General features: G+C 38.5%; 1 protein-coding gene across 6 annotated transcripts in view; it reads right to left on the bottom strand.

Annotated features, from left to right (window-relative positions):
• LOC140607059 (uncharacterized) overlaps positions 1-13,004 on the bottom strand; it is a 43,337-nt gene that overhangs the window by 4,856 nt on the left and 25,477 nt on the right. For 4 of the 6 annotated variants that reach the window (XM_072781388.1, XM_072781390.1, XM_072781391.1 and 1 more), the window contains 3 exons: positions 5,700-5,818; positions 1,722-3,517; positions 1,225-1,329 (listed from right to left, as the gene is read on the bottom strand). In XM_072781388.1, the coding sequence (XP_072637489.1) occupies positions 1,225-1,329; positions 1,722-3,517; positions 5,700-5,818 (2,020 nt within the window). The remainder of the gene's footprint in view (positions 1-1,224; positions 1,330-1,721; positions 3,518-5,699; positions 5,819-13,004) is intronic. The other 2 variants (XM_072781389.1, XM_072781393.1) reach the window with 1 other exon arrangement.

Genomic DNA, 13,004 nt, shown 5'->3' with positions numbered 1-13,004 from the left:
TGGTGACAGACTCAAAACATCTCCCATTTCTTGTAGTCTCGCCCCCTTCACCCTTGGATTGTTGGTCATCTTCTGGTGACTGATAAAACTCTTTTCATATTAAATATATTAATCCTTTCAGTGGCTTCCACTGAATTTCAGTGTTTCAAATGCTGGCCAGTGTTTTCATCTTTAAGGAGACAGAACAGTGGAATAAGAGCACAGGATTTGCAGTTAAGTAAAACTGGGTTCTGCTTTGGGTTTTGCCACTGGAGCCTTAAGCTGATCCCCTTTTATGTATGAAAGAGGGATGGTAATATTGTCCTCCCAGGGTTGTGGGCATGAAATTGGATATGGAAAATTCTTCTTCCTATGCTTGGCATAAACCAGTGCCAAGTCATTATGGAACTGAAGAAAAGGTAAACAGGCAACCTCCAGCACAGGTGACTATAAACATGACATGCTTTGGAGTAGCCTGATGCAGGATTTTAGCTACAGTATTTTAACCAAAACTATTCACATAATTCAGTGTGTGGAAAAAGCTGCTGAGTAAATCTAATTAATCAACAAGATGATATTTTTATCTTTAAGCCATGTCCTTTTTTCCAGGATGACTGATATAGCTCCATGAGGGTGGATACTATCTCTCATCATTTCAACCAAGGAAAGAAATCAGTGGTAGTCTGAAAGTGGCTGGTGAGTACATCTAACCACAGAATTTTGAGTTGAGGAAATGTTACTATCATGTTAACTTGGCCTTCTTAAACCTAACGTCCCAAAACAGTCTAATGGCTTGTTGCCTTGTTTATAATCCATAAATCACCTGGCAATGGAAAGTTCCTTTAAAAATCCCCAGAATAGGGCAGCCCCAGTGGCGTAGCGGTTTAGCACTGCCTGTAGCCCATTGTGTGATCCTGGGGACCCAGGATCAAGTCCCACATCAGGCTCCTTGCATGGAGCCTGCTTCTCCCTCTGCCTGTGTCTCAGCCTCTCTGTGTCTCTCGTGAATAAATAAAATCTTAAAAAAAAAAAAGAATTGCTTCTCTTTAAAAAAATAAAATAAAATAAAAATCCCCAGAATATACTTGGCAATAAAAGAATGAAGTACATGTCAGTCTGTCAGACAGAAGAGAAATACCAAGTATCAGTAAGTGAGAAAGTGGCTTTGATTTTAAGTTTGTAAATTCTGAATCTATTATAAAGACAAAAGATTTTCTGGAAATCTGAATTAATGGTTGTTCTTACCTCAATGAGACAGAAAACTATAATCAAAATCATTACTACTACAGTCACAGATATTGCCAAGATGAGTTTGTTGTTATAGCCATAACCTGGAACTTCTTTTGTTGGCTAAAAAAACAAAAAACAAAGAACAATTTTTTAGAAATCAAAGAAAAGGATGAAAGCTAACTATTCTTAAGCTACTCTAAAACCTCATTCTTTCAGTGGAGTGGCGTATAGGTTCTTAAGAAATATACCAAATCTAATGTGTTATATAATTTTATCATTAGCCCTTTCTTCAATAATATATTTATCTTGTATGTTAAGTCCTCTTCTCATCTACCTGGGAAGAGTGGCACCATTCTCTAAATGAGCAAAGTGGCAGATCACTGTCTCAGCCAACATTAATGGCTAAGACAAGACCCAGACTGGGAGGCCCTGGTCCTTGTGCATGGGTGCTTTAATTGCATGTCCTAAACTGACTAAAAGTTCAGACCCCATCTTTCAGGAGTTATCCTCACCTCACTTGACTTCTGCTCTTTCTGTTCACTCTGGGCTTCTGTGCTCTCATTGATATAGTTCTCAGTCTTCCATTGGTCTGTATCCCACTCTGCCTTGGACACCTTTACTTCCTGCTGCTCGCTGAGAAGCTTCATCAGGAGGCCTGTTCTGGAGATAAGCTTGGCACAGGCCAGTTGCACATTGGTCTCAGAGCAGTCCATTTTCAAAGTCCGGATAACATGAGAAATGAGCCTTCTCACGTCATTATTCGGGATGAGGGACCGTAGCTGCTGGTTTAGCTGAATTTCAAATAGATCACCTGCGGATGAGAGCTTTGCAACACTGAAGCCTGTGGGCTTTGGGGGCAAGTCAGTGACCAAGTTGTGGTATTCCCATTGTGTTTCATTGGTTTGTTTAACAGTCGGCACAAAGTTGTCTCTGGTGGTAGTAGAATATGTATTGGAAAGATTCCTACGGTTTGTGAATTCAGGGGGAGTTTGTTCTGATACAGTAGTGCTTCCTGGAGAAATAATTTCTTCAGAAGCATTCTGTGCAGTAGTGTTTTCTACAGTAGTGTTTTCTTTAGAAGGTTCTGAAAGAGTAAATAATTCTGGAAAAGGATTTTCCTGAATTCGTTTTTCTGAAGATGAAATAGCCTCCTGTGAAGGGGAATCGATGAGGCTCCTGACGGCAGGCAATGGAGGCCTCTGTGCAGGCATCAATCTATTCGAGAGTGAGTTTTTCTTTCTGAACTTTTTACTTTTTTTGGTCTTGGGTGTTCTTTGGACTATACGTGAGCGAATTTTATGGAAAATATACTTTTTTCCAGAATGCGAGACTGGTCTGGAAGCCTCCATTTCCCTAACTCTAGCATTCGCATCTTCTAAAACAACAATGGGGTAGGTTGAGTCTTCTGATTTGGTTTTCACCTTAGGTAGGGATTTTGGAGCAGTGGAGGCAGAAGGCTTGCCCATTATGTTTTGCTTCGGGAAAGAAGAGGCTGCTGCCTTGTGCTCCTTTATGAATGAAGACTCTGTGTGGACGGAGTTTCCCACTAATTTCCTGGGCCTCTGGGCCATGTGAAGCTCCTCCAGCTCCCTTGGGGATGGTCCACTGAGCCTTCTTTCTTTGGCCATGTTCTTCACAAATGACTGGGCACTCTGTTTCCCTTGGGTGCTCTGAACGTCCACTTCCTTGTAGTGCCTTTTCTGTGGGTCCTTGGGGCCCTTGAGAACACTGTTTTTTCTAAACCACCTCTTCCGTAAATTCTTAGACTTGGGAAGGGTCTTTTCCTGTCCTTGGGCAGTTTCCAATTTCTTAAATTTGGGACCTAAAATCCCGGGAGGTATAAGCATGGCAGTTTTTTCTTTCTTTTTTACCTCATCAATTTTTTCTTGAATTTCTGCATCTAACAAATTTTCCAGGAAAGAGAGTTTCCTCAGTTTATTTTTGTAAGTTGAATTGTTGGGTCCAGGTTCAAGAGAAGGGCTCTTTGTGTTGTTTTTCAAGTAACCCACAGGCTTGTCTCCATCTTGAACATTTGAAAACAGAGTTTTAATGAATGGTAGTAATGTTGATTCTACATCTTCTACATTTCCCTCTGAGAAATAAGGTAATATGTAATTCAGCGCACTGATAACATCACTTTCATCATTAAAGTCTAACTGCTCATTCATAAAGGCTGACAGACCGATGCCATTTTTGTCTGAGGATGCCTTCTCTGGCTCAATTGTCAGCTCAGTACTGGTACTCTTCTTCCGGGCTTTTAATACCTTCATGAATGATCCTTCTACATTCATTATAGATGCTTTTTCATCTGTCAGAAAAAGAAGAGACTAGTTTTGATAATGAAAGGCTGATAGCACAGTTTTTGTCAGTCCGCAGTCATACATCCCAGTCATAAAAATTAAGAACCAGCAAATATCTGAGTACCATTATCAAGGACACAAACTCAAACTTGAACCTATATTGGCAACAACAAAAGGAGAAAAGGGTATTTTTTTAAATGGCTATTTCTTCAGAACCTTTCACAACGTGAATGACTACATTTAGGATTATTCCATAATCCTTGGTCTCCAAGGGCCAATTATCTAGTACTTAAGAAAAGCCAAGTCTGGAAGACACTCAGCTAAACTGTCTGCAAATCTACTGTGACTCCTGGTATTCATATACCCTGTCCTGTACTGCTTCAGATGCAGTGGGAGCAGGGGGTTTCCTCCTTCTATCTCTTCAGTGTGCTTGTTTTCTTGCTACTACCACAGATGCCCATGAAAACACCCACTGCTAGTAGGGCCTCATCTGGACATGCCCTCTCCATCTACCCATCAATTACTATGCTTGGTCCCTGCTCCCATATATTGCAGCTCACACAAAACATAAGCTCTAGACAGAAAAAAAGCACTAAGTCCACCCTGGCTCTTTGCTTAAATTGGGCAGGGAACGAGTGTAGGCTAAGAGATTTTCCAGGTATGAGAGATATGCCAATGTGGAATGTTCGATAAATCAATGGAATAATACTTGAGGTTTTAAAATGCAGAAGGGATAAAGAAATTTTTTGTCAGAATGTGAAGAAATATACTTCACTTTCATTTCTAATATTTCTAGCTTTAGTTATTAGGGTACCATCCAGAGCTTCCCACTACATGAAAGTCAGCATATGGCTTGTGTACATGCACAGTATCATCCAACCGAGTTTCATTTCCAGAAGAATTAGAAGTATTTTCAGCGGTGTTGATGAGAGTCAGAGGAGGAGGTAATAAAGGTCACAAGAAAGGAGGAGCAACGGGCTTGTAGAGAGCCCTAAACGGGACACTTGAGTGCTAGGCAACAGTACTTAACACCTCTGATCTAATTTTTCCTCACCTGTAAAAGGAGGCTAAACATGCCTATTCTGCCCACCTCTAAGAGATAAGGGAGTAATTAGTAAAAAATTGTTTTGAAAAATAAGCAACATTGTATTTACAGAGGTAGCAAAGTGTTATTTATGATGTACCCTAGATCATTGATAGGGAACCATATTCAAGCTATCTGGGTGCAGAAGCACATTTTGGAAGTCATGAAGTTAGTGCCAATAAAACATAGTATACAGAAAAATACTTAAAAGTATCTGAGTGTTTTTGGATAGAAAAGCTGAGGATTCAGAAAAAGTTCAGAGTTGGACAGTCCAAGAATAGAAGAGTGCTCTGTATCCATAAGAAGGCAGCAGCTTCTGGTTAGGGAACAGGAACTCTCAGGCTCTGAATAAACTTTATCTATAAATCAGCATCACTTTTACTCTTGATAACTTGTAAAAACAAACAATAAACAAAAATATATCTCCACCTGTCATATAAGACAAGGGGGACCTGAGTTCTGATACATATGAAATTAGTTTACAAATTATGATGCATATGTTTTCATTTGGGAGTAATTAATTTAATAATGTAACTGAGAATCTGACTTATAACAAAGGAATAGTTCTTATAAATTTAGGGATTTTAAGGGTGCCTGTGTGGCTCAGTGGGTTAAGCATATAACTCTTGGTTTCAGCTCAGGTCATGATTTCAAGGTCATGGGATTGAGCCCTGCAATGGGCTCCACACTCAGTGGGGAATCTGTTTGAGATTCTCTCCCTCTGCCCCTCCTTCGACTCACATCTCTCTCTCTCTCAAATAAATCTTTGAAAAAAAAAAGAAATTTAGGGGTTTGAACTGTAAGTGAATAAAAATAATGCAGTGACATCATTAGTTAAAAATTGATCATTGTTGATTAAAAATAAAAATTAAAACATAAATAAAATTTAAAATATATCATGAGGTGATTCCTGGTTGGCTCAGCGGTTTAGCACCTGCCTTCAGCCTAGGGCGTGATCCTGGAGTCCTGGGATCAAGTCCCACATCAGGCTCCCTATATGGATCCTGCTTCTCCCTCTGCCTCTCTCTCTCTCTCTCTCTCTCTCTCATAAATAAAATCTTTAAATACAAATATTATATATATATGACGAGGCAATTCAAACTCACCACAACGTGTGGCATTTGTCAAACATTCACCGTCACAATGCAGCTTGACTGTCTTGCAAACAACCTCAATATTATTTTTGAGTTGGCAGAGACAACAGGACATACGGCTAGGTAATATCCTATAAATGGAAACACAGAGCATTATATTAGTGGTAAAGGGGTTACTTGAGTAGAAGATTCAGGCCAAGGTCTTCACAGGGCTCTGCATAAAGGAATTCTTGTGGCATATGATGGTTGGGTAGGGTTGAGTAGGGACCAGTTGGCCAATTGTTGCTCATGAATATTATAAATAAAGAGAAGGACAGAGGTGCTCAACCAATAGGTAAGGATGGTAGGGGGTATGATATACCTAGAATAAGACAGAGATAAGAACTGGGTGACATTGATCAGTAGTTCAGTTCAGAAGTATCTCCTTCTGACCCAAAAGTCTCACTTTGGGTTAAGAGCATACAGGAAGAGGGTAGACTTCTAAGAAGAGTCTGAGTAAGTCTAAAATATGGCCCACATCAAGGATAGAAAGCAATCAATCAAAACTAACCCAAAATCTACACAGGTGTTACAACTAGCAGACAAGGATGTTTAAAAAGTTACTATAACTGGGGTGCCTGGGTGCCACTGTTGGTTAAGCATCTGACTTTTGGTTTCAACTCAGGTCATGATCTCAGGCTCATAAGATCAAGCCCCTCACTGGGCTCCTAGATCACTGTAAGTCTGCTTGAGATTCCTCTGCCCCACCCACGTGTGCTCTCTTCTTTCTCTTAAATAAATTATAAAATCTTTATAAAAAAGTTATAACAATATTTCTTATGTTAAAGAAAACCAGACTGATGAGGCACCAGGGTGGCTCAATCAGTTAAATGTCTGCCTTCGGCTCAGGTCATGATCCCCGGGTCCCAAGATCGAGCTCCACATCAGTTTTGCTCCTCAGCAGAGAGCCTACTTCTCCCTCTCCTCTGCTCCCCCTGCTTGTGCTCTCACTCTCTGTCAAATAAATAAAATCTTAAAAAAAAAAAATCCCAGACTAAGAAACCCATGTCTCTACTTAGTGAGTTATACAACAACTTCAAGTGGCCTAATATATGCATACATAGAGTCTACAAGGGAGAAGAAATATAATTTGAAAAATAATAGCCCCCAAATTGTCCAAACAGGTAACCCTAATAAACCCACAAATCCAAGAAGGTCAATGAACTCTAAACACAAGAAATATGGACAAAACTATGCCAAAGCACATCATAATCAAACTTCTCAAGCCATCAATAAAGAGAAAATGTTAAAAATAAGCCAAAGGAAAAACCTCCACACAACATATAGGGAAATAGAGATAACAATGGTAACATATTTCTTGTTGGAATTAATGGAACTCAGTAGAGCAACATCTTTAAAGCAGTGAAGCGGAGAGGGGACCAACAACTATCAAACTAGAATTCTATATCCAGATCTTTCAAAAATAAAAGCAAAACAAAAGACTGAGACCTACAAAAGCTGAAAGAAGTCATCATTAGTAGATTTACACTGTAGAAAAGCTAAAGAAAGTATTTTCAAGCAGAAGGAAAATGATTGCGATAGAAATGTGGATCCACACAAAAGGAAGAAGAACATTAGAACTGGTAACTCCAAAGGTAAATACATAAGGTTTTTCTTACTATTTAAATATCTGAATACAATATGATTTCACTTATATGTAGAATCTTAAACAAATGAAAACTGACAACAAAAAGAAGAGAGAAACAGATTCATGAATATGGAGAACAAACTGGTGGTTATTAAAGTAGAGGGCGGGGATATGGTCAAAATGAGTGAAAAGACGTAAGAAGTACAAACTTCTAGTTATAAAGTAAGTCTCCAGATGAAAAGTACAATGTAGGGAATATAGTTAATAATACCGTAATACACTTATTGTGGTATTAATTCTTCAATCACTATGTTGTACATCTGAAACTAATTTAATATACATCAACTATACTTCCTAAAGGAGTTAACTTATTGTTTAAACAAAAAAATAATATAGTGTGCTGTTTAGAAGTAAAGCAAAATGTATGAAGACATTAGCACAAAGGCCAGTAAGGGAGAAATGAAGTACACTATATATTGTAAGGTTCTTATGCCAATCATGAAATCATATATTATTTGAAGATAGACTGTGAAAAGTTAAAGATGAACACTACAAGCCATTAAACTACTGCTAAACTAACAAAACCTGAGTTGTAATTAACTAGCCAACAAATAAAATTTAATTTAATTTAATTTAATTTAATTTAAAAGTGTACTCAGTCATCCAAAAGTAGGAAGAAAAAGAAAAAAAATAGCAAAACAAAGAACAGATGGGACACATAGAGAGTTTAGTAGCTTTAAATGTAGTCATGTTAATAATTACATTAGGTGTAATGGTATAATCACCCTAATTAAAATATAAAAAAGCAAAAGCCAACTGTATGCTGTCTATAAGAATCATCTGCAATAGAAATATACAAGTAGGTTAAAAGTATAGAAAAAATTGTGCTATGCTAACAGTAATCAAAAGAAACCTTGGGTGGCTACATTACTGTAAGACAAAGTGCATTTCAAAGTAAAAAAATATTACCAAGGATAAAGGAGGTTATTCCATCATTATAGGAATATCAACTAATAAAAAAGACATAACCTAAAAATTTATGCATCTGATAACAGAACTTCAAAATATATGAAGGAGAATGGCAAAGAGAGACAAATAAATACACAATTATAGTTGGAAATTTCAATATTGCTTTCTAAATAATTGACAGAAAAATATATAGAAAATCAGTAAAGATATAGCAGACTTGAATAACACTATCTACATACTTGACCTAACTGACATTATAGAATGCTCCACCCAAAATCAGAGTACTCATTTTTTTCAAGTAGATACATAATAGTTACCAAAATAGATCATAGGCTCATCTAATACCAGAATTCATGGGTATAACACAAGCCTCAATAAGTTTAAAAGGATTTAAGTCATTCAACATATGTTCTGTGACTACAATGGAATTAAATTAGAAATGAACAGATTTGAAAAATCTCCAAATTATTTAGAAACTAAACAACATACTTCTAAGTAACCCTGCCAGTCAAAGAAATCAAAAGAGAAATTAAGAGCTATTTCGTACTAAAACTGAAACCATGTCAACATATGGGATGTTGCTAATGCGGTGTTCAGCTTCCCCAGTATCCACTTTTAAGAAATTAAAAAAAGAAAAGAAAATTAATCATTGAATAAGGAGAAGAAATAGCATAATAGAGATCAAGGCACAAATAAAGAAAACGGAAAACAAAAATAGAGAGGCCAGTGAAATGAAAAGACAGTTTTTATTTATTTATTTTTAAAAATTGTAATTATTTATTCATGAGAGATACAGAGAGAGGGGCAGAGACATAGGCAGAGGGAGAAGCAGGCTCCCTGTGGGGAGCTTGAAAAGGGACTCGATTCTAGGACTCCAGGATCACGACCTGAGCCAAAAACAGATGCTCAACCACTGAGCCACACAGGTGCCCCAAAAGACAGTTTTTGGAGAAGATAAATAAAACTGATAAACCTCTAGGCAGACTGATTAAGACAAGACAAGAGAAGACATAAATTATCAGTATCAGAAATGAGAGGGGTCAGGGATCCCTGGGTGGCTCAGCAGTTTAGCGCCTGCCATCGGCCCAAAGCCTGATCCTGGAGTCCCGGGATCAAGTCCCACATCAGGCTCCCAGCATGGAGACTGCTTCTCCCTCTGCCTGTGTCTCTGCCTCTGTCTCCCCCCTCTCTCTCTCTGTGTCTCTCATGAATAAATAAAATCTTAAAAAAAAAACGGGGTGACATGTCCCTTGTTTCTTTTCTTTTTTTTTTTTAAGATTTTATTTTTATTTATTCATGAGAGACACAGAGAGAGGCAGAGGCAGAGGCAGAGGGAGAAGCAGGCTCCCTGCAGGGAGCCTCATGTGGGATTCAATCCCAGAATCCCGAGGTCATGAGCTGAGCCAAAGGGAGATGCTCAACCACTGAGCCACCCAGGCATCCCTACAGATATTAAAAGGATAAGAAGGGAATATTATAAAATAATTTGTCAATCAATTCAAGGTGAAATGAACAGATCATAAAAGATGTAAACTACTCAAAAATAAATATGTAACTTAAATATCACTATTAAAGAAATAGAGTGTATAATTTGCAACTTTCTCACAAAGAAAGCTTCAAATACACAGGGCTTCATGAGTGATTCTACCAAACATTTAAGGAAGAAATAATGCCAATTCTACACAAACTCTACCAGAAAGTTGAAGAGAAAAGAATATTTCCCCACTCATTTTTAAGGCCAGCTTTTCCCTTATCATAAGTAGGCAAAGACAGTACAAGAAAAGAAAACAATAGACCGGGATCCCTGGGTGGCGCAGCGGTTTGGCGCCTGCCTTTAGCCCAAGGCCCGGTGCATGGAGCCTGCTTCTCCCTCTGCCTGTGTCTCTGCCTCTCTCTCTCTCTCTCTCTCTCTCTCTCTCTCTGGGTGACTATCATAAATAAATAAATAAATAAATAAATAAATAAATAAATAAATAAATAAATAAACAATAGACCAATATCTCTCATGAACACAGATGCAAAATTCTAAACAATGTTTCACCATATCAAACAATATATGAAGTTTCTGTATAGTAAAGGAAACAACCAAAAAAAAATAATAAAGACTACCTATCAAATAGGAGAAGATATTTGCAAGTGACATATTCAATATAGGTTTAGTATCCAAAATATATAAAGAATGTCTACAGATCAACACCAAAAACCCCCAAATAATCCACTTAAAAACTGGAAGACACAGACATTTCTCCAAAGAAGATGCACAGGGGTGCCTGGGTGGCTCAGTTGGTTAAATGTCTGCCTTCAGCTTAGGTCATGATCTCAGGGTCCTGGGATCGAGCCCTGAGTAAGGCTAGGTACTCAGAGGGGAATCTGCTTGGGATTCTCTCTCTCTCCCTCTTCCTCTGCCCCTCCTCCTGCTCATGTTCTTTCTCTCTCTCTCAAATAAATAAATAAAATCTTAAAAAAAAAGAAGACATGCATATGGCCAACAGACACATGAAAAAATGCTCAGTATCATCAGGGAAGTGCAAATAAAAACCACAATGAGATATCACTTCACACCTGTCAGAATGGCTAAAATAAAAAACACAAGAAACAACAAATTTTAGTGAGGATATGGAGACATAATAACTTATGCTCTGCTGGCGGGAATGCAAACTGGTACAGCCACTGAGGAAAATGGTATGGAGGCTCCTCAAAAAATTAAAAATAAAACTACGGTATGATCCAGTAATTGCACTTCTGGGTATTTAACCAAAAATTACAAAAACACTAATTCAAAGGGATACATGCACGTCTATGTAGCATTATTTACCATAGCCAAGTTATGGAAAGCAGCCTACCAGTCCATTGATAGGTGGATGGATAAAAAATAGGTGGTATATATAAACAATGGGATATTATTCAGCCATAAAAAAGAACGAAATCCTGCCACCTGCAACAACATTAGAGTACAATGCTAAGCAAAGTAAGTCAGTCAGTGAAAGACAAATACCAGGTGATTTCACTTATATGTGGAATTTAAGAAACAAACAAAAAAAATGAGCAAAGGGGAGAGAGAGAGTCAAGAAACAGACATTTATTATAGGGAACAAACTATAGTTGTCCCCAGAGGGGACAAGGGGTGGAATGATGGGTGAAATGGGTGAGTTCATCAAAATTTAAAAATTAAAAATTCTGGTCTTCAGAGATAGAACAGAATGAAGACAAGCCACAGCCTGGGAGAAATTTGCTAAACACCTGAGAGAAAAGACTTTTTCCAGAATATATAATATACTCTTAAAACTCAATAGTATGTATCCAACTGAATGATGGATTTGGAGGCACCAGGGTGGCTCAGTTGGCTGCGTGTCTGACTCTTGATTTTGGCTCAGGTTATGGTCTCAGGGTTGTGGGATTGAGCCCCAAATCAGGCTCCAAGCTTGGTGAGGAATCTTGAGATTCTCTCTCTCCCTCTCTGACTGCCTATACCCCCCACCCCCCACCACATTTGGTCTCTCTCTCTCTCTGTCTGAGATAAATAAATCTTTAAGAAAAAAATAAAAGGAAAAGAGATTTCAATAGACACATCATTTAAAAAGATATTGGTACATGAATAGACAACATCATGAGCTATTAGAGAAATGCAAATTAAAGATACAAAGTCTAGGGATCCCTGGGTGGCGCAGCGGTTTAGCGCCTGCCTTTGGCCCAGGGCGCGATCCTGGAGACCCGGGATCGAATCCCACGTCGGGCTCCCGGTGCATGGAGCCTGCTTCTCCCTCTGCCTATGTCTCTGCCTCTCTCTCTCTCTCTCTCTGTGACTATCATAAATAAAATTAAAAAAAAAAAGATACAAAGTTTGAAAAAATTTTTTAACTGAAATATAAAGATGTCATACACTGCCGCTTGGAATGCAAAATGGTACATCCACTTTATTTTTTTTAAAGCTTTTATTCATTTATTATGAGAGACACTGAGGGAGGGAGAGAGAGGCAGAGAAACAGGTAGAGGGAGAAGCTGGCTCCATGCAGGGAACCCGACATGGGACTAGATCCTGGGTCTCCAGGATCACGCCCTGGTCGGAAGGTGGCGCTAAACTGCTGAGCCACGGGGGCTGCCCTACATTCACTTTAGAAAAGAGGTAAGCAGGTTTTTTGTTTTTGTTTTTGTTTTTGTTTTTGAGAGAGAGACAGCAAGCACATGTGTATGAGTGGGGTGGGGAGGAGGGGCAGAGAGAAAGGGAGAGAAAGAATCTTAAGCATGCTCCACGTTCAGCATGGAGCCCCACTGGGGGCTTGATCTCACAACCCTGAGATTATGACCTAAGCCAAAATCAACAATCAACAGTTGGACACTTAACTGACTAACCCCCCAGGCACCCCTAGGAAGCATTTTCTTAAAAAGTTAAATATACACTTAGCACATGATGTAGTAATCCTACCATTAAGTATTTCACCTCCCCCAGAATGAAAGCATATGCTCACACAAAGGCCTGCACGTGACTGCTTTTAGCAGCTTTATTCATCATAGCCAAAAGGAAAATCAGAACAACTCAAATATCCATTAAGTGATGAATGCATAAACAAACTGATATATCCACACAACTGTAACACTACTCAGTAATAAAAAGGAGTGAATTACGGGTTGATGCAATCACATGGATGAATCTCAAAAGGATTATGCTGAGTCAAAGGAGCCAATCACACAAGACTGCATACTGTATGATTTCATTCATAAGA

This window comes from Canis lupus, chromosome 16 (assembly GCF_048164855.1).
Source record: "Canis lupus baileyi chromosome 16, mCanLup2.hap1, whole genome shotgun sequence".
In the NCBI taxonomy this organism is placed as follows: Eukaryota; Metazoa; Chordata; class Mammalia; order Carnivora; family Canidae; genus Canis; species Canis lupus.
Note: the sequence above shows the minus strand (reverse complement) of the source record. Positions and strands in the feature narration are given on the sequence as shown.